The sequence below is a fragment of the Leptodactylus fuscus genome, chromosome 9, assembly GCF_031893055.1.
Source record: "Leptodactylus fuscus isolate aLepFus1 chromosome 9, aLepFus1.hap2, whole genome shotgun sequence".
Classification (NCBI taxonomy): domain Eukaryota; kingdom Metazoa; phylum Chordata; class Amphibia; order Anura; family Leptodactylidae; genus Leptodactylus; species Leptodactylus fuscus.
This window is the reverse complement of record NC_134273.1, coordinates 4,673,994-4,699,889: the sequence shown is the minus strand read 5'-3', so window position 1 is coordinate 4,699,889 and position 25,896 is coordinate 4,673,994. Positions and strand designations below refer to the sequence as shown.

The window sequence follows — 25,896 nt, the reverse complement described above, 5'->3', positions numbered from 1 at the left end:
AGGCCGGCTATTGCAGACACAGGTACGGTCCGGATCTGTAGTCCTGTTATGTACAGTCATGGCCAAAAGTTCTGAGACTGCCACAAATCTCCTCTTGTCACATGATCTGCTCCCTCTGGTTTCTGTGTGTTTGTCAGATGTTTTTATCACATACAGAAATAGAATTGCCATCATATTCTGAGTAATAAAAGCTTATAGTGACAGTTAGAAGGAGTTACTGCAGCGGTGTAATATTTGCAGTGTTGCTCCTTCTTCTTCTTCAGGACCTCTGCAATTCTCCCTGGCATCCTCTCAATCAACTTCTGGACCAAATCCTGACTGATAGCCGTCCATTCTTGCACAATCAATGCTTGCATTTTGTCAGAATTTGTAGGTTTTTGTTTGTCCACCCGTCTCTTGATTATTGACCACAAGTTCTCAATGGGATTAAGATCTGGGGAGTTTCCAGGCCATGGACCCAAAATCTGTGTTTTGTTCCCTGAGCCATTATCACCTTTGCTTTATGGCAAGGTGCTCCATCATGCTGGAAAAGGCATTGTTGATGGCCAAACTGCTCTTGGAGGGTTGGGAGAAGTTGGTCTTGGAGGACATTCTGGTCCCATTCTTTATTCATGGCTGTGTTTTTAGGCAAGACTGTGAGAGAGCCGATTCCCTTGGCTGAGAAGCCACCCCACACATGAATGGTTTCAGGATGCTTTACAGTTGGCATGAGACAAGACTGGTGGTAGTGCTCACCTCGTCTTCTCCCAATAAGCTGTTCTCCAGATGTCCCAAACAGTCAAAAAGGGGATTCATCAGAGAGAATGACTTTCCCCCAGTCCTCAGCCGTCCACTCCCTGGACCTTTTGCAGAGTATCAGTCTGTCCCTGATGTTTTTTCTGGAGAGAAGTGGCTTCTTTGCTGCCCTCCTTGAGACCAGGCCTTGCTCCAAGAGACTCCGCCTCACAGTGCGTGCAGATGCACTCACACCTGCCTGCTGCCATTCCTGAGCAAGCTCTGCACTGCTGGTAGCCCGATCCCGCAGCTGAAACACTTTTAAGAGACAGTCCTGGCGCTTGCTGGTCTTTCTTGGCCGCCCTGGAGCCTTTTTCTGGAGCCTTTTTGCCAACAATGGAACCTCTCTCCTTGAAGTTCTTGATGATGCGATAGATTGTTGGCTGAGGTGCAATCTTTCTAGCTGCGATACTCTTCCCTGTTAGGCCATTTTTGTGCAGTGCAATGATGACTGCACGTGTTTCTTTAGAGATAACCATGGTTAACAGAAGAGAAACAATGATGCCAAGCACCAGCCTCCTTTTACAGTGTCCAGTGGTGTCATTCTTACTTAATCATGACAGATTGAACTCCAGCCCTGTCCTCATCAACATCCACACCTGTGTTAATGGAGCAATCACTGAAATGATGTTAGCTGGTCCTTTTAAGGCAGGGCTGCAATGATGCTGAAATGTGTTTTGGGGGATAAAGTTCATTTTCTAGGCAAATATTGACTTTGCAAGTAATTGCTGTTAAGCTGATCACTCTTTATAACATTCTGGAGTAGATGCAAATTGCCATTAGGAAAACTGAGGCAGTAGACTTTGTAAAAATTAATATTTGTATCATTCTCAAAACTTTTGGCCATGACTGTATACTCCAGTCCCATCCAGAGCTGCTACGTGTTTTACCATAAGTTTCCTGAATGTTCAGAGTCTGTAGAGAGTGAGCGAGCCGCTGCCCTGCACATAGTCCTGTACAGACATACATCTGCCATAATACAGTGTAGTAGAATGTACAATCTTATATACTAACAGGTACTAATGGCCAAGTCTAAATGGATTTGTAAAGTTACCTATAGAAGTTCCTGCAGGTATGTCCTTTTCATAGTGGCTCTGTGACATGACCTGTATGCAAGTGACTGGAGCAGAGCTGCAATACCAAGCACAGCCACTACCTGGACTATGGCGCTGTACTTGCTTTTCAAGGCCACTGCACTCATATACCCATAAGACTCTGCTCTATACACAGATAAGACCATAACCTGTGTGTATATACATACACGCACTCTGTCTGGGACCCAGCAGCTGCCCCTTGCATTTCAGCACAGACAACTCTTTCCTGCCTCAGAGGTTAATATCACAATCCAAGCAAAATGTAAAAAAAATGTATTATAAAAAGTGCAAAATTGTTCTGTACACTAATATATACATAGAGGAAGGACAAAGATGACATCAGCGATTCTCCTGGTCCGTAAGGTAGGAATCCAGACTGGTCTGCAAACACGAGGAAGGAGAAGTTACAGGCTTGGAATAGTCAAAAGGGAAAGATTTGGCAGGAATTAGAGTGAGTCCCCTATATAGGGGGAGAAATTATCGTGTCCCCTATATGGGTGAGTCTAATTATACATAGTGTCCTCTGTATATGGGAGGGGGCAGATTATGTGTGTCCATTATAAGGGGGGGGGGGGTCATACTATACATTGTGTCTATATCGGGGGGATGTTGTAGAGAAGGAGCTGAGCAGAATCTCTGTATAATCTCCTTGTCCATTGTTACAGGGACTTTACAATTTTAACAAAAAAAAACAAAAACCCAGCCGCCCCTATAAGTCTGCCGCCCCCCTCCATGTACAATATTCTATCTCCTATCACTTGGTCTTGTCCTTGTCTCACCTGATAAAGCGCTCGCTCCTTCCGCAGTCTGGCGTAGAACTGGAGGACGTAGGGATTCGCATTTACCGCTTTAGGATCAAAGTCCATGACTCGGAGCCCTTCGAGGCTGCGAGCTCTGGAGAGCGCCACATAGGCCTGACCGCTCTCAAACACGCGGGACAGGGAGATCTCCACCCAGTCCAGCGTCATCCCCTGCGGCAGAACAGACCAGTCACAGCGGACACTTATAGCCCATAGTGGGGGAGGGGGGAATATTAGGGGGTGACTTACCTGACTCTTGTGTATGGAAATGGCCCACGCCAGCTTCAGCGGTAACTGCTGCCGACTCAGGTAGACGCCGCCGTGCGCCTTAATGACCCAGCGCTCCGGCTTCATGACCTCGGTAACCCCGCAGAGGAAACGCACTTTGGGCAAAGCTGAAGGGAGAAGTTAAAGATGAGGTAACGAGGGGGGCAGATTTAGGGAGTTCCAGATTGTAGCACCTTGTACAATATGTTTACATTGTAGATACTTTGTATCCAGATCTGCTTACCCCCTCCCCCGCTGTACTTGGGGTTCTCATGACATCTTATTGATCCTCCTAACTATTCACTTACGTCTTTCTGTTCCTTCAAATCCAACGACGACTCCTCGTGCGCCGTTCACTAACCCTCGAGCGACATCCAGATTCTTGGTCAGCATCACCTGCAATGTCAGTAATGGAGCGTTAGAGGAGCCCGGCCGGAGTCACAGCCGCCATGTCAGATGGGGAGACGACAGAGACGCTGCCTGTTCTCACAGATCTCAACGTCAGCCAGGCCTTGTGCTCTAGTCACATCCAGATCTGCAGTCATAGTTTATTTAGTTAAGGGGGGGGTATTGTACATGGACGTCATCTCCTTAGACAGTACAGAAGTCTAAAGACAAAAGAAAGGACTACAACCCCCAGCGTGTGCCGCATCTTAGCCAAGCTGGTAGGGAAGGGTCTTACCAATTCTAAGCGGCAGCCTGCAGCGTTGTAAATGCAGCTCTGACTGTGAATGGAGACGTTATTTCAGCATGTCCATGAGATCGTGCTCAGGCACCGAGTGACGCAAATCTGCCCGGACTATCCGCACGCCCCCATCCCCCCCCTCACCTGGGCGCCTTTCTTCAGCAGGATCTGCTCCCCAACAGGACATTGGGCGTTCACAGTCTTCACCAGCATGGGGTCACTGTCCAGGGCGTCGTACTTCTGCACCTGACCTGCGGCAGAGACCGTCACATGTCACTACAGCCTCATAAGAATAAGTGACCCTATAATGTGACCCCTGCATTCCGGCTAGGCCCCCCCGTTATCCTTCCAAGGTGTCTCAGACTTCTACAACATGTATTAATGCTTTTGGGTTTACAGCTCCGGTGCAGACTTATGTCTTTCCATGGTTACAGACTACACAATCCTATTGTCAGGTCCCTTTAAAGGAGCATTCCTACTTCCAGTGTTTTTTTTGACATGTCCACAGGATACACTATAGTGTCAGACAGAGATCCCATATCAGGGACCGGGGCCTGACTGGGGGGCTGTTGGAGACCCCCCACATGTACATGAATAAAGAAAGCCATGTATGCACCGGGGCAGGTCCAAATCTCGTCCTTAAGATTAGTGTTCGTCCAAAAGGAAGGTCCTGTCCGTTGCGCTCGTGCTGTGGGTCTGCTAGAAATGTCCCCTTTAACCCTTGCTGCACCACAAGTGGGCACGCTCCCTGCTCCAGTCCATACCAGGTAGTTGCTGTAGTCGTCGCTCGTTTGTCAGGTCCACGTCGTCCTTGTGGGTGCACAGCCGCGTCGCCAGGATCCCATCCCTCTCAATTTTGTTATTTCCGGTCAGGAGCAGCTGCTTCGTCACCTCTTCGGTGCATCTGGGGACAAAGAGCACGATATGTAGTGTCCAGTGCAATGAACTGCAGATGTTCAGAGGGGACATAGAGAACCATAGTGGAAACCCTGCTGGGGAACTACAAGTCCCATTGTGCCAAGACAAGGGGCCACCAACGGTCAGGGCATGCTGGGAGTTGTAGTATACACAATGAAGCCTGTGACTCTCCGCGCGCACAGCGACCCCCGCACACATTGTCAGCCTTACCTGCCCAGACGAATGGCCTGCAGCAGCGAGATAAACTTCTTGTCGGTCTGTCTCCGCACTTCCGTCAGCTCCATGTTTAGGTGGATGCATCTCCGCCAGCTTTTAGCCTGGGGGGAGCAGAACATGAGAATCACCCGGGTTATAGCGTGAGATGGGAGCGAGGCCCCCGAAACGCGATTCAGCCCCACACCCACAGGGTCCCACTTTTAGATCATTCCATCCAATGTCTTCTACACATCAAGGTCAAGCTATTAACCCTTAATAGCTGGGATTCTGGCCCACCACCCCGTCCTGCAGACCCCACATGATATAACATTAGGACCGGCCTATGGGCTTCGATTCCCACCTGGAAGCAGAACTTTGTCTGATTTGAGGCTTGAGTCACCGGAGGAAGCTGCAGAAAATCCCCACAAACAATGAGCTGGATCCCCCCGAAGGGCTCATCCCGCCCGCGGACCGCCCTGCCAGGGGGAATATTACAGGATTAGTCTTCAGTGCCCCCATCCATCTCCATAGACCAGCAATGTATACATGAGCGGCCATACCTGGCCACAGCCTCCAGCTTGTCAAAGAATTCCCCCTCCACCATGGAGATCTCATCTATGATCAGGTGACGGCAGCTGACCCAGTGCTGGCGGACCCCCGGCCTCTTGGCCAACTCTATACACTGCTCAAGCGGAGACTTCCCAGAACCGATCCCTGAAATCAAGACGACCACAAATGACATTGGTGAGAAAAGAGGCAGAGATGAGGAGCAGGCTGAACTATAATAAATTACATAATAAAGCCACCTCTAGGGGGAGCTCACTGTATACATGCGGCCACCTCTAGGGGGAGCTCACTGTATACATGCGGCCACCTCTAGGGGGAGCTCACTGTAGACACGCGGCCACCTCTAGGGGGAGCTCACTGTAGACACGCGGCCACCTCTAGGGGGAGCTCACTGTAGACACGCGGCCACCTCTAGGGGGAGCTCACTGTAGACACGCGGCCACCTCTAGGGGGAGCTCACTGTAGACACGCGGCCACCTCTAGGGGGAGCTCACTGTAGACACGCGGCCACCTCTAGGGGGAGCTCACTGTAGACACGCGGCCACCTCTAGGGGGAGCTCACTGTAGACACGCGGCCACCTCTAGTGGGAGCTCACTGTAGACACGCGGCCACCTCTAGGGGGAGCTCACTGTAGACACGCGGCCACCTCTAGTGGGAGCTCACTGTAGACACGCGGCCACCTCTAGGGGGAGCTCACTGTAGACACGCGGCCACCTCTAGGGGGAGCTCACTGTAGACACGCGGCCACCTCTAGGGGGAGCTCACTGTAGACACGCGGCCACCTCTAGGGGGAGCTCACTGTAGACACGCGGCCACCTCTAGGGGGAGCTCACTGTAGACACGCGGCCACCTCTAGTGGGAGCTCACTGTAGACACGCGGCCACCTCTAGGGGGAGCTCACTGTATACATGCGGCCACCTCTAGGGGGAGCTCACTGTATACATGCGGCCACCTCTAGGGGGAGCTCACTGTAGACACGCGGCCACCTCTAGGGGGAGCTCACTGTATACATGCGGCCACCTCTAGGGGGAGCTCACTGTAGACATGCGGCCACCTCTAGGGGGAGCTCACTGTATACAACTATGTCTTTGTGCACCCCCTGGACTCCTCACCTGCAAAGGAATGTAATGTGGTACCGCCAATGTGACAGGCTGCCACCCCCGTACTCGCAGTGGCATAAGTGCTTTTAGGGGGCAGAGCCCCAATAATCCTCTTCAGAAGAAAAGATTTCCCAGTCCCTGCAGAAAGGAAACAGAAAACTATACAAAGTGCAGGCGGCAGATCTACAGAGCAAGCAACGAGCAAGCTGTACAGGCAGATACTTCTATAGCGCCATCATATGCCGTAGCGCTTTACAGACAGTCACGGTCCCTTATAGGACTCACAGTCAGTAGGACTTCGTCCATTCTTTACACTGACGGCTATAGCAAGAGAACAATGGCAGGACAATATATATATATATATACACACACACACACACACACACACACACACAGTATATGTATATGGAGATCTGAGCAATCCCAATGATTTGCAGACGTCGCCGCCACTGACCTGCACTCCCTGTGAAGAAAACATTCCTGCCACTGAGGACGGTGCTAAGAACTGTGGACTGCTCTGTGGAAAGCTGCAGCTGCCGAGGCATGGACAGAGACGGCTTCTTACTGGGACGAAGCTCAGAAATCTAGAAATTATAGAAGTGATAAGAAACAACCAAATAATATCGTAATAACCCGATTCAGAGACGGGAGAGAGACGTTATTCCCTCCAAGCAGGTAACAGACGTGACACCATTCACTGCTCTTACCTTCTATTCATGAAACACAAGAACACAAACTTTATACCATTATCCCAATATAGATCTGATACTGTGTACATACATTACATTATTTATCCTGTATTATACTCCAGAGCTGCGCTCACTATTCTGCTGGTACAGTCACTGTGTACATACATTACATTACTTATCCTGTATTATACTCCAGAGCTGCGCTCACTATTCTGCTGGTGCAGTCACTGTGTACATACATTACATTACTTATCCTGTATTATACTCCAGAGCTGCGCTCACTATTCTGCTGGTACAGTCACTGTGTACAGACATTACATTACTTATCCTGTATTATACTCCAGAGCTGCGCTCACTATTCTGCTGGTACAGTCACTGTGTACATACATTACATTACTTATCCTGTATTATACTCCAGAGCTGCGCTCACTATTCTGCTGGTACAGTCACTGTGTACATACATTACATTACTTATCCTGTATTATACTCCAGAGCTGCGCTCACTATTCTGCTGGTGCAGTCACTGTGTACATACATTACATTACTTATCCTGTATTATACTCCAGAGCTGCGCTCACTATTCTGCTGGTACAGTCACTGTGTACATACATTACATTACTTATCCTGTATTATACTCCAGAGCTGCGCTCACTATTCTGCTGGTGCAGTCACTGTGTACATACATTACATTACTTATCCTGTATTATACTCCAGAGCTGCGCTCACTATTCTGCTGGTGCAGTCACTGTGTACATACATTACATTACTTATCCTGTATTATACTCCAGAGCTGCGCTCACTATTCTGCTGGTACAGTCACAGTGTACATACATTACATTACTTATCCTGTATTATACTCCAGAGCTGCGCTCACTATTCTGCTGGTACAGTCACTGTGTACATACATTACATTACTGATCCTGTATTATACTCCAGAGCTGCGCTCACTATTCTGCTGGTACAGTCACTGTGTACATACATTACATTACTGATCCTGTATTATACTCCAGAGCTGCGCTCACTATTCTGCTGGTGCAGTCACTGTGTACATACATTACATTACTTATCCTGTATTATACTCCAGAGCTGCGCTCACTATTCTGCTGGTACAGTCACAGTGTACATACATTACATTACTTATCCTGTATTATACTCCAGAGCTGCGCTCACTATTCTGCTGGTACAGTCACAGTGTACATACATTACATTACTTATCCTGTATTATACTCCAGAGCTGCGCTCACTATTCTGCTGGTACAGTCACTGTGTACATACATTACATTACTGATCCTGTATTATACTCCAGAGCTGCGCTCACTATTCTGCTGGTACAGTCACTGTGTACATACATTACATTACTGATCCTGTATTATACTCCAGAGCTGCGCTCACTATTCTGCTGGTGCAGTCACTGTGTACATACATTACATTACTTATCCTGTATTATACTCCAGAGCTGCGCTCACTATTCTGCTGGTACAGTCACAGTGTACATACATTACATTACTTATCCTGTATTATACTCCAGAGCTGCGCTCACTATTCTGCTGGTACAGTCACTGTGTACATACATTACATTACTGATCCTGTATTATACTCCAGAGCTGCGCTCACTATTCTGCTGGTACAGTCACTGTGTACATACATTACATTACTGATCCTGTATTATACTCCAGAGCTGCGCTCACTATTCTGCTGGTGCAGTCACTGTGTACATACATTACATTACTTATCCTGTATTATACTCCAGAGCTGCGCTCACTATTCTGCTGGTGCAGTCACTGTGTACATACATTACTTATCCTGTATTATACTCCAGAGCTGCGCTCACTATTCTGCTGGTACAGTCACTGTGTACATACATTACATTACTTATCCTGTATTATACTCCAGAGCTGCGCTCACTATTCTGCTGGTACAGTCACTGTGTACATACATTACATTACTAATCCTGTATTATACTCCAGAGCTGCGCTCACTATTCTGCTGGTGCAGTCACTGTGTACATACATTACATTACTTATCCTGTATTATACTCCAGAGCTGCGCTCACTATTCTGCTGGTGCAGTCACTGTGTACATACATTACATTACTTATCCTGTATTATACTCCAGAGCTGCGCTCACTATTCTGCTGGTGCAGTCACTGTGTACATACATTACATTACTAATCCTGTATTATACTCCAGAGCTGCGCTCACTATTCTGCTGGTGCAGTCACTGTGTACATACATTACATTACTTATCCTGTATTATACTCCAGAGCTGCGCTCACTATTCTGCTGGTGCAGTCACTGTGTACATACATTACATTACTTATCCTGTATTATACTCCAGAGCTGCGCTCACTATTCTGCCGGTGCAGTCACTGTGTACATACATTACATTACTTATCCTGTATTATACTCCAGAGCTGCGCTCACTATTCTGCTGGTGCAGTCACTGTGTACATACATTACATTACTTATCCTGTATTATACTCCAGAGCTGCGCTCACTATTCTGCTGGTGCAGTTACTGTGTACATACATTACACAGTATAACTCAGGACAGAGTGGTAATACTTGTACTGATCCCGTTACTCACCAGACTGTTTTCGGATGACGCCGTCCTCGGTCGCTTCTGCTGACATCGGTTGGCGGTATTGCCTCCTCGGTTACTGAGCCCCTTCCCCTTCACAGGGGTCTGAGTGTTGACTTTTGCTCGCATCTCATTCGCCTGCTCCACATCCTTCTTCTGCACTGGACTGATGGTCTCGAATGTACGTGGGAGCCCTGACAGCAGGCGCATGCGCTCATTCACAGGCTTCTCGCCCTTCGCCGCCTCGTGCTTGATCATCAGGGTTTTCATGAAGTGCCTCAGCTGGTCGGAGGGGCAGTTGGAGATCAGCAGCTGCACGTTGTCTGGTTGGAGTACTATGGAGCTCTTCCCCTCCTGGATGAAGCGGGTGAAGAGCCGGATCTGCCTCAGAATGAAGTTTTGGGGTAATTTCCCATCACTGACCTTCAGCACCAGCTCCCGGAATTCGTTGCGCCCCAGCGAGGTGAAGGCGTTACGGATAACTTTACGTTTCAATGCTTGTCCAGATGGATTCAGATACTCAATGGTGATGCTGCTCTGGATCTCTGGGGACAAGTGGTCGGCCAGATTCATCTTCCTGAGAAGAGGAGGAGTCATGGTTATGGTCACTGTCCAGTTTGTAGACACCAAGGTCTGAGGAAAGTGGGGGAGGGGGGGGGATGAGGATGTGCGCCCATCTAAGATGGAAATAAAGAAGACCTTTTACCACCTCAAGCTCTTCTCATTCTTTAGTAGCCATGCCTCCACTGACTCCAATGTAGTTGGAATTTTTTCTTTCACCCCCTCCATTCCTGAGCAATCGGTGCAGTTAGTTTTGATTGGAGCTGTAAGTCACACCTCTATGCCTGCTCCTGGCTAGCACCACCCACTTGACATTAGGGAGTCTAGGTGACATATGGCTCCAAAACTACCTGCACCGATTGCTCAGGAATGGTGTGGCCTAGAGAGATAATTCCAACTGCACAGGAATCATAGCAGGGGTGACTATTAAAAGAGCTGGCAGATCTCCTCTGTAAATACTGCAATCCGCTATCCATTGCTCCATTTTTATTTGTTTTATTCTTGCAACCTTTTTCTATTTGGTCACTGAATTTGTGACACTGTAATAACGCGGCTCCGGAGCCCGAGGTGTCCGACCCTCAGATAATACGTAGGAACTGCAGCTTCAGGATCAGCAATGACATCATGCGCGGAGTTCTGCTCTGAGGCACGCACTGCTGATGCCATGGACGGCAGGGCTGCACTATCAGTTTACAACCTAATAAACAGGATCCGATCTGTGGCCATTAGAGGACAGATTAAAGGAACGTCACTCGAATGACTGGCGATAGGGCAATGTGAGGTTGTCACAGCTCCGCCCCTGCTGCATCCTAGAGACAGCATCTGTAAGGTCTGGAAATATATATATATATATATAATAAACTACATAATAGGTTATAACTTCACTGACTAGATTATAATCTGTATACACAGCTGTATACCTCATCATATATACTGCCTGCTCTAATACACTAGATACAGTATATACATTATAATCTCACTGATAGATTATAGTTCATATACTCTCACCTTACGCTATATCCTCACTGATACACCAAATACAGAGATCTGAAGCCTCTATACATATATACACTATAACCTCACTGCTATATTATATAGCCTATATACTCTCAGCTCATCCTATAACCTTCCCCATGTAATATACAGTATATACAGGCTCTGCACACTATAACCTCACTGACATATATACTGTATACTCTGAGCTGTATACCCCGTCCTATATACGATCCTCACATATACTGTATCTATAAGAGCAGGGTCAGGGCCGATCCTTGTACATTATGGATACAGTGACCGCACATCACAGCCTGACACGTGTCATGGCTGTCACTGACATCCCGGAGGACTCACCTCGTTACCGTATATGACTCCTCCCGCTCTCCGCGGCTCTGTCCCTGGCTCGGTCCCCGCAGACACCTCGCTCCTCTCCCGGCTCTGTCCCCGCAGACTCTTTCCTCCTCTCTCGGTTCTGCATCAAACAGGTGAAGCAAATTCAAATCTGCCGGCACAGACAATCAGCCAATCACAAGCCGGACATTTAAAGAATCAACCAATCGCGTCCCAGTGACGTCACGGCTATCGATCCGTTAATCCTGGAGTTGTTTTTGGTCACGTGATGGTATTCTGAAGCTGTGGCGTCCATCTTTGCTTTGGGAAACTCATGATTGCCTTTCTGTACAACTCCTGGCAAAAAAAAAAATAAAAAAAATTGCGCGGAGCCCCTGCAGTGAGCGCTGAGGACAGACCTGGAGCTGTTGGCCACTAGCACTAATACTATCATACTAGTAATACGAATGCCGTATATATATATTAATGTATATATATACTAATGCCGTATATTCTCTTCTCGTGCTCCTACTGATGAGCTTTCTCCAGCCTCACACGCTGATCCTTCCAGAATGTTTTCTCTCCTGTAATTTGAGGTTTGTAGGAAATATATAAATTCTCCCCAATCACATCAGGCGCAGCAGGGACAGCCCGCAGGGGCCTCATCGGTTGTCCTGGAAACAGGACGCGCAATCACACCTACGATCCCGGAAGATGGCGGCGGCGGCGGCGGCGGGACAGAAGGAGAAGGCTCCGCGGGATGAGGTGTCTCTGAACGCCATTCACCGGGAGACAATCCGCAAAGAAAACCGCAGCCAGAGACTGGTGACTGAATACCGCATCAACCCGCATCATAAGGGTAAAGTATCCGGAGCCTGTTCACATTAGTGTGCGGTATGTCTACAGCGTGTCTGATCTAATCCCCGGCACCTCAGAGATCAGCACAGGGAGGTGATCGGCTGATCCTGGGGTGACAGACGCCCCATCACTGCTGTATCCCCTCTCATTCAGGGATGGGGCCCCTGTGGCCCCCGGATCCGCCGCCCTCACCCCTCAGACTCCTCCCGTAGGATCTGTTCACCACCTTGATTATTTTGGCTATATACCTCCAGTCTCGCTGTCCCTCTCTCGCCCTCCGGAGGCGCTCTACTCACCTCACTATTATTTCTCTCACAGTGCACGCAGTGACGGGGAAGCCAATGGCGAGGCACGACAACCAGAACGAGACGGCGGACGGTACGGAGAGATTCGTGTTCAGTAAAAGATGTGACATTAATAAAGGAACTGACAGGACAGATGGCAGCCTGCCCGAACCGCAACCCCACCCCAGGCGGAGCGCACGGCTATGGGGGCCGGCTGCAGCACATCCTGGTGACAGCGCAATGTGCTGCAGAACTAAGAATCACATCTGACCGGCTGGAATTGTCCTCAATGTCCCTTCTGGTTGTATAGTCATGAACCAGGAGGAACAGGATGAACAGCACTATTGCTTCCATCCTGCCGATTGGTCGGCCCATACACATTAGAGGTGATGGATTCCCACCGCCCCATCCTGTAGTTTGCAGGCAGAGAATACACAAGAGCAGCAGCTCTCTCCCCTCTATACGCACAGTATACAGGCAGTATATACAGGCAATGCTCAGCAGAGCCAAGTGTGCAGGTGTATGCAAGAGTCAGGTGTGATAGCTGTCGGCCCAACATTTGAGTGACTGCCATCTCCAAAGCTTTACTCAGCCGCTGGAGAAATCAGACTCTCCATTCACTGCCAGAAGCGGAGGCTTACACGCTGTTCACACCACAGACCTGCTTTATAATCTCTCTTTACATTTACAGAAAGTTTCCTGAACGTCGTCCATCACGCGGCCTTAGAACCAACCAAAAAATACACCGAACCCCAAACGACGAGCCAAGAGATCGGCTGGATGACGCAGCCCCTGGTGAGTACTCGGCTCGGCCACTGGGGGCAGCAGGGAGGGGGTAGAGCCAGAAGATATTCACCCAATTCCTCCCCCCTGCAGATCACCACAGACAGGACAGACCGGAGGCTCAATCATCATCGCCAGAAGACGGAGATCACCGCGTACATGGAGACGGCGTGGAGGATGAAGGAGCAGAGTGACAACCTGCAGTCCTAGAGGACGAGACTCATCGCAACACTATGGACGTGTTCACACTGTCACCAAGGATTCAGACTGTCCCCTGTAAGAGCTTTAAGGGATCTGGAAGGAGAGGCTGAGACTCGCAGGAGCACGGAAAGTTCCAGCGTCATAGACGCCACAGGAGTTCAGCTCTGGGGGAGGGGGGGGGGCGGCTCCTCTAAGATTTTATACAATGTAATAAACAGAAATCCCCTGTAATAAAGATTCCCCTGACGGGCGCGGAGCACAGGATTGGGCTGCGTTCACACTCTCCACTGAACTTACACATTGTCTGTTTGTGTAAACAAGTTTGTTTTTTTCCAACATATTTGCCAAATGCCGTGTGAACAGAGTTCTATGGTCAGGAGGCCGCCATGTGAGAGCAAATCTGCTGCTGCAGTGGTTTCTACAATAAGGACCCTGGGAGAGGGGGGGGGGGAGGGGTTACTAAGGGTCGGCACTCATATATATATATATATATATATATATATATATGTGTGTGTGTGAACAGGTGTAAGGATCCGCAGGCTGTGAGTGTATACACTGTATCTATATCACCGCACACCGACCAATGCAGGTACCAGATAAAGATATTAGAAACAAATGAGACCCTTAAAAGAGAAGCAAAGAATCCTGGGTAGCGGGCTTAGGTTTAATAGGAAAACAGGACAAAGCTGCAATGTAAAGCATGGAGGATCCATCTCATATCTGACAACAGCGCAGATCAGGAGCCGCTATATGTACAAGCCCCACAGCTCCAGGGCGGGCCCTCAGGTCATTCGGGGCCCTCGATGTTCCAGCTGCTCGACATCCACTTGGCTTGATTTTATCAGAACCACAAAACTTATTCCTTATAAAAAACAGAAGCGTCCGACCGGCAGCCACGAGAAACGTGACGGACAGGAAAAGTCTGACAATATACAGCTCCCCCTAGAGGAGACCACCAGGATGTCAGTGTCCAAAGTCACAGCACAAACAACACTTATCTTCTTTTGTTCTTCATCTTCTGCCGCACTGTCTTACCCGGCCGCTTCTGGAAAACACAGAATAAAAGAAATTCATAAAAGTCTGCAGCAAATAAATATAAGAATATAAGTGAGCGCAGAATAGTGAGCACAGCTCTGGAGTATTGAGCAGGCTGTAGTTCGGTGTAATATTCTGTACGTGCACAGCGGTGTATACCAGTAGATATAACTGTATTGATCTCTCATACTTCCTTACACAATTTTGCCTACTTACATTCCCTTTCTTGTTGCCTCCCTTCTTCCCTCCAGCTTTTCCTCTTCCATGTGCCACACTTGCTCGGAAACCTGACACATCATTAAAACTTTCCTTCGTGTTCATCTTTGACCCCTTTTTCCTTCCTCCAAATCCAAATTTCTGATCTTTGTATTTTCTCTTGGCGTTTGGTCTTTGTACGGAGAGAAAAAAAGAGGAAGGAAAATAAAAAGTGGGTTAATCTACATGTAATAAATATGATGGAGGATTCATGGTGTCCCCTGCACGGAGCTACAAGTGACATCAGGACAGACATAGAGGGGCTCCCACTATGTCAGGCTGGGGGTTACAGTCTCCACATATGAGAGCGACTACAACCTGCAGACTCTTTCCTCTCCTCCTGGACACTTACCCTTTCTTAGATTTGGGGTTTACTCCAGCAGACTTTTGGGGCTGATCCCCCTCTAGGAAATCCAGCTTATCGGAAAGACCTTGGGGGTGAAAAAGAAAAAATGTCACAAATGAAAGTGAAAGTGTTCATATAAGTAAGGGGCGTTAACATTTCCATCAGCCACCACAAGGGGAGCCACAGAGCTTATTGTATACTGTTATCACACAGATGAGGGTATATACAGCACAGAAGGCAGCTCATCAGCTTCCCCTATAGATGGCAGCCACACATCTATATCTCAGCAGAGGTTTTGGAGCTCTGTATCAGGACAGCAGGGTTCCAACTGTAATGAGACACTATAGGAATTCTCCAGGGAGTCTGGTCACTTCCTCCAGAGTCTTTAGGCCCCACACCCAGGTTTGACTCCTTGTTTGCTGCCACTTACCTGTACGATAGGGACTGACTATACTATTATGATGTGTTCAGACGGCCCCTATAGTACATGTAACAAGCAGTAAACGCAGAAGAGGTGAGAGGAGGCCGAGTGACCCAGGGACCTGTCCCTGACCACAGAACCCCTAGGACTGGCTACTAATTGTTCACAAGACCCCTAGAGAACGCCTATAATCTGCACAGAACATTGGATACACCTCAGATAGCGGAGGACAGACTCCATGAATATGAAAGGGGTTCTCCAGGACGGATATTGATCATTGGTCCTCAGATTAGTGGTGGTCCCAGACCTGGAACACGCTGGAGCCTCTGCATTGCTAACAAACCTCAGAGCTGTAGGACATATGTGGGACTGAGCTGCAGAATAGTCACATGACCGATGGATGTGATGTCACTGGCTTAAGGAGAGGAAGCGGAGCCTACCAAACAACTGCATGGTATCAAACAGCTGATCGGTGGAGGTCCCAGGTGTAAAGACTCTACCGATGTAATATTGATGGTCTAACCCAAGGATAGGTCATCAATCTTAGTCCCAGAAAACCCCTTTAGGCCATAGCCCCATGTAATGCAAACTCCACGATTTGCCTGCGGAGGAAATGCTGCAGAAAAAAAATCGTAGCATTTCACAGTCAGAGCAAAGTTGATGGGACTCTAGCGAATCCTATGCACACTTTGCGGTAAAAATCATGCTGCGGACATGCCACGATTTCCAAAACTGGCGCGGTTTTGGAGATCACAGCAAGTCAATTATACCTATGGAAATGCCAGCGGATTCCTCATAGGTATCATTGAAACAGAAAGTCCACAGAGGAAACTCTGCAAACTTTCTGTCTAAAGCGCTGCGGAAAGAACCGTGATGCGTTGCCGCCACAGTGCGTTTTTGCTGCGGGACGCCATGTGGGTCCATAGCCTTACAGACTGCCCCACCCCCCACAACCAGCTGTATACCAGATACAGATTACAGGGCTGAGCTTCTCCGGCATCTGCTGTTCTTTACCTTTCTGATACTTCTTGATCTGGTTCATCATGTTGGATTTTTCTTTCTGTCTCTTCTGTAAAACTTCAACTTGTACCTAAAGACAAAAGCAACATAAGAATGAGCGGTCGGACATGATGCAGGCGGACGCCGGCCCGAGAGCGTCAGTCCTGGTAAGACATCTGGCGCAGACACTCACCTTCTTCCCGTACTTCCTCAGGGCTCGCAGCTGTTTGGCCTTTTCGGATTTCTCCATTGAGATTTGTTTGGCCTGAAGTTTCTTTCTGACCTAGAAACCCAAGAAAGGAAATCAGAATAAAATCCCATTGTGAGCGCAAGTCTTGAAGGGGCGCCTAAACTTATAGCAGTGCAGGAGCAGTGGCTGATAACAGAGGGTAACAGATAGCCACAGATGACATACAAGATCTGTGACTTCACATCCCTTTAAATGTTCCTGGCATCCATCATGTCATTATTTCAGTGCACAAAAAACAACCTTAAGACCCCCAACTCACATTTTGACCATCTAGAAGTCACAGTCATGACATCCTCGGGGTCGCAATGTGACTCCATTCACTAACATGAGGAAAGGACTCACAGCTCCACACGGCGATCTTTGGTTGCATGACAACAGTGGCGGCGCAGCTCTAGCCTTATGGCCAGAAAACGGAGCAGAGTGCCCCAGGAACAAGAGCAGCGCCCCGCACCCACTAACCTTCTGCATGTGCTGGTCAGTCTTGGCCATCTCCGCAAAATAATCATCAGGGCGTTTTGTAAAGATTTTCAGCTGTTGAAGACGCGGCAGAGCGAAGAGCACGGAGGCCTGTCCCTGGCGGTAACTGAGGACGAACAGAAGATGTGTGAGACAACCGACTGTACACGGAGCGTATACTCCAGAGCTGCACTCTCTGTTCTGCTGGTGGAAGATAGTGGGATCTCCAGTCATAGCAGAGTTCTGGATTTGTCTGTCTTCACCGCTCCCATAGAGAATGGCAGTGTGTAGGCTCAATCGGATGATCCATCAGGCTGCAGGACCAGAGCCCCATTCTAAGGCCGGTGGGAGTCCCAGCTGTCAGACCCCCACCCACTATGAAATGATCCCCTATCCTACTGATTGGTGAAAGCTTCATTACTTGATACATCCCTTTAACATCAGGCTCATACACTAATGATGAACAACAAACAGCCCACAATTTGGCCCACAGCTTGCCGATGTTTCAGCTGAATTCTGATCGCCCGCTCTGGAGTTAGATACAGTCTAGACCTCCCCATCACTTACAAGGACATCTCCCTTTTGAAATCATCCTCAGCATCCACATCCTCGGCCTTCGTCTCACTCCCGTTCTGCAGCGTTGGGTCGGCTAGAGGGGCAGTTGTCACATCCAGACGCTCCACCCAGGCCAGATCCTTCTTCAGATCCTTCAGACTTTGCTTTAGTCCATTCTGAATCAGACAGAAGAGTTACTACGTGTAATAAGAGCGAACAGCTTAAAAAGCAAATCAGAAGCTCTGAGATGTGCAATATATGTGGTAAATGTTATATACACCTATACACTGTATACCATCCTCTCACAGTCCGTCTCCAGCCCTGCGAGGACCTGGCACATATTCGCACTTACCACATCATTGACCAGCTTCTTCTTCTCATCCAGCACCACATTTAATCCGGGTTTCAGCTTCCCCTGGGAAAAGGCTTCTTGTAGCTACAACAGAACCAGAGCAGTTACTATGTGTATATAGAACACACCCTATACGTGCTGTATACAGGGGATCCTACAAAGAAGAAAAGTCACTACCTCCAAGGAGATAAAAATGGCAGCCGGGGGGAGGGGGGGGGGCAGAGGAACTGACTGTCACAGGTGCAAGAGCAACAGCCAAAGTATCAGTCCCCAGAGCCGCCAGTCATCTATGCCATGGATGGACAACAGTACACCACCATTACTTAATGTCCGTTGATCTCATCTGTCACAGGATGAGAACAAACTGACATTAAATGACAGACACAGAAGGAGCCCCCTCCATATAATGTCCGACATGTTGTTTACATTGTAGTCAATGGGAGCGGGAGCAGACCGGGGGCTCAGGAGGGGGCTCTACCTCTATCCGTTACTCTGCTACAGTTACTTTCCGTTGCTCTCATCCTATAACAGCAATGGACTGTAATGATGAAGGTGTGAACATCTCCTTATATAACCTCACACTGACGCTCCTTATAGCCTACAACACCTGCAGGTCCATCAGCACCATCCATGTAACTGTTCACACTTCGCATTGAACATCCAGTGACTCAGCTGCCCCTCACCTCTTTATCTGTCAGTTCTGTAGGATCGAAGTCCGAGTCTGACTCTGAGACGCTGTCCTCTTCATGGTGCAACATGGCGGCTCGGAACCTGTGAGCAAAACAGAATCAAAAATAGAAATGAGGCCGTGAAACCTGAGAAAGTGAAAGACCCCATCACAGAGCGAAACGTCACCTAGGACCCCGGAGCATGGATAAACATAAGGCAGACCCCTCATCTGTATACTCAACCCACCGAGACCCCGGCACATGGATAAACATAAGGCAGACCCCTCATCTGTATACTCAACCCACCGAGACCCCGGCACATGGATAAACATAAGGCAGACCCCTTATCTGTATACTCAACCCACCGAGACCCCGGCACATGGATAAACATAAGGCAGACCCCTCATCCCTCTCTGCACCCCCCAAAGCCCTTGATCACCTCGCCACACCGCTCTAATGACCTCGCCATATACTGGAGCTATCACTTCAGCTACTAGTGCCCCCATCAGACTACAATGATATGACTACCAGAAGTATCACAGCCCCTCCTCACATCGCTCACCCTTACAGATGACGCTACACATTGGCGCACTCTGGGGTCAATCAGGCGCCATTACAGCCCACTACGTGACCGACCCGCCACCATAACACAGATTGGCGCAGAATAGACACATAGACTTCCCATTCACATCCATATTGCTGCAGATTATGATAACAGTGTCCACATGTGTGGCCAACGATCAGTCACAGCAGCCATGGTAACCGTCTGTCCCTGAGCCCCCCGCCCCCAGACATTACCAGATGTGGAGCCAAGACCCTGTACACACAGCGCGTCTTCTACTCGTCACACACAGACCCCGGACCCTGCACCTCAGAGAGCCACACGTGTGTCCTGCCGGAAGTCTCCTACTCCTCACTTCCGCTGACGTCACAGTCGCGCGGAACTACAAGTCCCGTCACCCCCCGCGGCTGACCGGCGTCCTGTCTCCATGGTAACGTAGGACACACAGTGAGGAGAGCCGGGTAAGCTGTCGGTGTGTACAGGTGTCTGTCATGTCCTGGCGGTATATACAGGGCTTTCTGTTATATCCACCCCTGTATATCTCTCTGTATATAGAAGTGTATATAGGTGTCTGTCATGTCCTGCGGTATATACAGGGCTTTCTGTTATATCCACCCCTGTATATCTCTCTGTATATAGAAGTGTATATAGGTGTCTGTCATGTCCTGCGGTATATACAGGGCTTTCTGTTATATCCACCCCTGTATATCTCTCTGTATATAGAAGTGTATATAGGTGTCTGTCATGTCCTGCGGTATATACAGGGCTTTCTGTTATATCCACCCCCTGTATATCTCTCTGTATATAGAAGTGTATATAGGTGTCTGTCATGTCCTGGCGGTATATACAGGGCTTTCTGTTATATCCTCCCCTGTATATCTATCTGTATATAGAAGTGTATATAGGTGTCTGTCATGTCCTGGCGGTATATACAGGGCTCTCTGTTATATCCACCCCTGTATATCTCTCTGTATATAGAAGTGTATATAGGTGTCTGTCATGTCCTGGCGGTATATACAGGGCTTTCTGTTATATCCTCCCCTGTATATCTATCTGTATATAGAAGTGTATATAGGTGTCTGTCATGTCCTGCGGTGTATACAGGGCTTTCTGTTATATCCACCCCTGTATATCTCTCTGTATATAGAAGTGTATATAGGTGTCTGTCATGTCCTGCGGTATATACAGGGCTTTCTGTTATATCCACCCCTGTATATCTCTCTGTATATAGAAGTGTATATAGGTGTCTGTCATGTCCTGCGGTATATACAGGGCTTTCTGTTATATCCACCCCCTGTATATCTCTCTGTATATAGAAGTGTATATAGGTGTCTGTCATGTCCTGCGGTATATACAGGGCTTTCTGTTATATCCACCCCCTGTATATCTCTCTGTATATAGAAGTGTATATAGGTGTCTGTCATGTCCTGGCGGTATATACAGGGCTTTCTGTTATATCCACCCCCTGTATATCTCTCTGTATATAGAAGTGTATATAGGTGTCTGTCATGTCCTGGTGGTGTATACAGGGCTTTCTGTTATATCCACCCCCTGTATATCTCTCTGTATATAGAAGTGTATATAGGTGTCTGTCATGTCCTGGTGGTGTATACAGGGCTTTCTGTTATATCCACCCCCTGTATATCTCTCTGTATATAGAAGTGTATATAGGTGTCTGTCATGTCCTGGTGGTGTATACAGGGCTTTCTGTTATATCCACCCCCTGTATATCTCTCTGTATATAGAAGTGTATACAGGTGTCTGTCATGTCCTGCGGTATATACAGGGCTTTCTGTTATATCCACCCCTGTATATCTATCTGTATATAGAAGTGTATATAGGTGTCTGTCATGTCCTGCGGTATATACAGGGCTTTCTGTTATATCCACCCCCTGTATATCTCTCTGTATATAGAAGTGTATATAGGTGTCTGTCATGTCCTGCGGTATATACAGGGCTTTCTGTTATATCCACCCCTGTATATCTCTCTGTATATAGAAGTGTATATAGGTGTCTGTCATGTCCTGGCGGTATATACAGGGCTCTCTGTTATATCCTCCCCTGTATATCTATCTGTATATAGAAGTGTATACAGGTGTCTGTCATGTCCTGCGGTATATACAGGGCTTTCTGTTATATCCTCCCCTGTATATCTATCTGTATATAGAAGTGTATACAGGTGTCTGTCATGTCCTGCGGTATATACAGGGCTTTCTGTTATATCCACCCCTGTATATCTCTCTGTATATAGAAGTGTATACAGGTGTCTGTCATGTCCTGGCGGTATATACAGGGCTCTCTGTTATATCCTCCCCTGTATATCTATCTGTATATAGAAGTGTATATAGGTGTCTGTCATGTCCTGCGGTATATACAGGGCTTTCTGTTATATCCACCCCTGTATATCTCTCTGTATATAGAAGTGTATATAGGTGTCTGTCATGTCCTGGCGGTATATACAGGGCTTTCTGTTATATCCTCCCCTGTATATCTATCTGTATATAGAAGTGTATACAGGTGTCTGTCATGTCCTGGCGGTATATACAGGGCTCTCTGTTATATCCACCCCTGTATATCTATCTGTATATAGAAGTGTATACAGGTGTCTGTCATGTCCTGCGGTATATACAGGGCTTTCTGTTATATCCACCCCTGTATATCTATCTGTATATAGAAGTGTATATAGGTGTCTGTCATGTCCTGCGGTATATACAGGGCTTTCTGTTATATCCACCCCTGTATATCTATCTGTATATAGAAGTGTATATAGGTGTCTGTCATGTCCTGGCGGTATATACAGGGCTTTCTGTTATATCCTCCCCTGTATATCTATCTGTATATAGAAGTGTATACAGGTGTCTGTCATGTCCTGGCGGTATATACAGGGCTCTCTGTTATATCCTCCCCTGTATATCTATCTGTATATAGAAGTGTATATAGGTGTCTGTCATGTCCTGCGGTATATACAGGGCTTTCTGTTATATCCACCCCTGTATATCTCTCTGTATATAGAAGTGTATATAGGTGTCTGTCATGTCCTGGCGGTATATACAGGGCTTTCTGTTATATCCTCCCCTGTATATCTATCTGTATATAGAAGTGTATACAGGTGTCTGTCATGTCCTGGCGGTATATACAGGGCTCTCTGTTATATCCACCCCTGTATATCTATCTGTATATAGAAGTGTATACAGGTGTCTGTCATGTCCTGCGGTATATACAGGGCTTTCTGTTATATCCACCCCTGTATATCTATCTGTATATAGAAGTGTATATAGGTGTCTGTCATGTCCTGCGGTATATACAGGGCTTTCTGTTATATCCACCCCTGTATATCTATCTGTATATAGAAGTGTATATAGGTGTCTGTCATGTCCTGGCGGTATATACAGGGCTTTCTGTTATATCCACCCCCTGTATATCTCTCTGTATATAGAAGTGTATATAGGTGTCTGTCATGTCCTGCGGTATATACAGGGCTTTCTGTTATATCCACCCCTGTATATCTATCTGTATATAGAAGTGTATATAGGAGTCTGTCATGTCCTGCGGTATATACAGGGCTTTCTGTTATATCCACCCCCTGTATATCTCTCTGTATATAGAAGTGTATATAGGTGTCTGTCATGTCCTGGTGGTATATACAGGGCTTTCTGTTATATCCACCCCCTGTATATCTCTCTGTATATAGAAGTGTATATAGGTGTCTGTCATGTCCTGCGGTATATACAGGGCTTTCTGTTATATCCACCCCTGTATATCTCTCTGTATATAGAAGTGTATATAGGTGTCTGTCATGTCCTGCGGTATATACAGGGCTTTCTGTTATATCCACCCCTGTATATCTCTCTGTATATAGAAGTGTATACAGGTGTCTGTCATGTCCTGGCGGTATATACAGGGCTCTCTGTTATATCCTCCCCTGTATATCTATCTGTATATAGAAGTGTATATAGGTGTCTGTCATGTCCTGCGGTATATACAGGGCTTTCTGTTATATCCACCCCTGTATATCTCTCTGTATATAGAAGTGTATATAGGTGTCTGTCATGTCCTGGCGGTATATACAGGGCTTTCTGTTATATCCTCCCCTGTATATCTATCTGTATATAGAAGTGTATACAGGTGTCTGTCATGTCCTGGCGGTATATACAGGGCTCTCTGTTATATCCACCCCCTGTATATCTATCTGTATATAGAAGTGTATATAGGTGTCTGTCATGTCCTGCGGTATATACAGGGCTTTCTGTTATATCCACCCCTGTATATCTATCTGTATATAGAAGTGTATATAGGTGTCTGTCATGTCCTGGCGGTATATACAGGGCTTTCTGTTATATCCACCCCCTGTATATCTCTCTGTATATAGAAGTGTATATAGGTGTCTGTCATGTCCTGGTGGTATATACAGGGCTTTCTGTTATATCCACCCCCTGTATATCTCTCTGTATATAGAAGTGTATATAGGTGTCTGTCATGTCCTGCGGTATATACAGGGCTTTCTGTTATATCCACCCCTGTATATCTCTCTGTATATAGAAGTGTATATAGGTGTCTGTCATGTCCTGCGGTATATACAGGGCTTTCTGTTATATCCACCCCTGTATATCTCTCTGTATATAGAAGTGTATACAGGTGTCTGTCATGTCCTGGCGGTATATACAGGGCTCTCTGTTATATCCTCCCCTGTATATCTATCTGTATATAGAAGTGTATATAGGTGTCTGTCATGTCCTGCGGTATATACAGGGCTTTCTGTTATATCCACCCCTGTATATCTCTCTGTATATAGAAGTGTATATAGGTGTCTGTCATGTCCTGGCGGTATATACAGGGCTTTCTGTTATATCCTCCCCTGTATATCTATCTGTATATAGAAGTGTATACAGGTGTCTGTCATGTCCTGGCGGTATATACAGGGCTCTCTGTTATATCCACCCCTGTATATCTATCTGTATATAGAAGTGTATACAGGTGTCTGTCATGTCCTGCGGTATATACAGGGCTTTCTGTTATATCCACCCCTGTATATCTATCTGTATATAGAAGTGTATATAGGTGTCTGTCATGTCCTGCGGTATATACAGGGCTTTCTGTTATATCCACCCCTGTATATCTATCTGTATATAGAAGTGTATATAGGTGTCTGTCATGTCCTGGCGGTATATACAGGGCTTTCTGTTATATCCTCCCCTGTATATCTATCTGTATATAGAAGTGTATACAGGTGTCTGTCATGTCCTGGCGGTATATACAGGGCTCTCTGTTATATCCACCCCTGTATATCTATCTGTATATAGAAGTGTATACAGGTGTCTGTCATGTCCTGCGGTATATACAGGGCTTTCTGTTATATCCACCCCTGTATATCTATCTGTATATAGAAGTGTATATAGGTGTCTGTCATGTCCTGCGGTATATACAGGGCTTTCTGTTATATCCACCCCTGTATATCTATCTGTATATAGAAGTGTATATAGGAGTCTGTCATGTCCTGCGGTATATACAGGGCTTTCTGTTATATCCACCCCTGTATATCTATCTGTATATAGAAGTGTATATAGGTGTCTGTCATGTCCTGCGGTATATACAGGGCTTTCTGTTATATCCACCCCCTGTATATCTCTCTGTATATAGAAGTGTATACAGGTGTCTGTCATATCCTGCGGTATATACAGGGCTTTCTGTTATATCCACCCCTGTATATCTCTCTGTATATAGAAGTGTATACAGGTGTCTGTCATGTCCTGGTGGTATATACAGGGCTTTCTGTTATATCCACCCCCTGTATATCTATCTGTATATAGAAGTGTATATAGGTGTCTGTCATGTCCTGGTGGTATATACAGGGCTTTCTGTTATATCCTCCCCTGTATATCTATCTGTATATAGAAGTGTATACAGGTGTCTGTCATGTCCTGGTGGTATATACAGGGCTTTCTGTTATATCCACCCCTGTATATCTCTCTGTATATAGAAGTGTATATAGGTGTCTGTCATGTCCTGCGGTATATACAGGGCTTTCTGTTATATCCACCCCTGTATATCTCTCTGTATATAGAAGTGTATATAGGTGTCTGTCATGTCCTGCGGTATATACAGGGCTTTCTGTTATATCCACCCCCTGTATATCTCTCTGTATATAGAAGTGTATATAGGTGTCTGTCATGTCCTGCGGTATATACAGGGCTTTCTGTTATATCCACCCCTGTATATCTATCTGTATATAGAAGTGTATACAGGTGTCTGTCATATCCTGCGGTATATACAGGGCTTTCTGTTATATCCACCCCTGTATATCTATCTGTATATAGA

At 47.0% G+C, this 25,896-nt stretch overlaps 3 protein-coding genes across 4 annotated transcripts; 1 reads left to right on the top strand and 2 right to left on the bottom strand.

Moving 5' to 3' along the window:
* Positions 1-2,207: 2,207 nt before the first annotated feature.
* Positions 2,208-10,242, bottom strand: PIF1 (PIF1 5'-to-3' DNA helicase). Its single transcript, XM_075287202.1, has 12 exons — positions 9,676-10,242; positions 6,856-6,985; positions 6,414-6,539; positions 5,294-5,447; positions 5,095-5,209; positions 4,749-4,855; positions 4,385-4,524; positions 3,765-3,871; positions 3,244-3,331; positions 2,918-3,063; positions 2,648-2,839; positions 2,208-2,249 (listed from the first exon to the last, which is right to left on the bottom strand). Exons 1-12 carry the CDS (start codon positions 10,240-10,242, stop codon positions 2,208-2,210), a joined length of 1,914 nt encoding a protein of 637 aa, XP_075143303.1.
* Positions 10,243-12,270: 2,028 nt separating this feature from the next.
* CFAP144 (cilia and flagella associated protein 144) lies at positions 12,271-13,734 on the top strand. Its single transcript, XM_075287201.1, has 4 exons — positions 12,271-12,415; positions 12,733-12,792; positions 13,390-13,493; positions 13,575-13,734. The coding sequence occupies exons 1-4, from the start codon at positions 12,271-12,273 to the stop codon at positions 13,689-13,691; spliced, it is 426 nt and encodes a 141-aa protein (XP_075143302.1). The 3' UTR covers positions 13,692-13,734.
* A 611-nt stretch (positions 13,735-14,345) lies between these two features.
* On the bottom strand, positions 14,346-19,945 carry EBNA1BP2 (EBNA1 binding protein 2). Of its 2 annotated transcripts, none has more exons than XM_075287367.1 (10): positions 19,876-19,945; positions 19,035-19,114; positions 18,352-18,435; positions 18,012-18,175; positions 17,448-17,571; positions 16,932-17,021; positions 16,754-16,829; positions 15,325-15,403; positions 14,934-15,105; positions 14,346-14,727 (listed from the first exon to the last, which is right to left on the bottom strand). In XM_075287367.1, exons 2-10 carry the CDS (start codon positions 19,107-19,109, stop codon positions 14,677-14,679), a joined length of 915 nt encoding a protein of 304 aa, XP_075143468.1. In that variant the 5' UTR covers positions 19,110-19,114; positions 19,876-19,945; the 3' UTR covers positions 14,346-14,676. The 2 variants fall into 2 exon arrangements, with proteins under 2 accessions (XP_075143468.1, XP_075143467.1); XM_075287366.1 differs by having other exon boundaries at positions 19,035-19,122; positions 19,818-19,894.
* Positions 19,946-25,896: the final 5,951 nt, after the last annotated feature.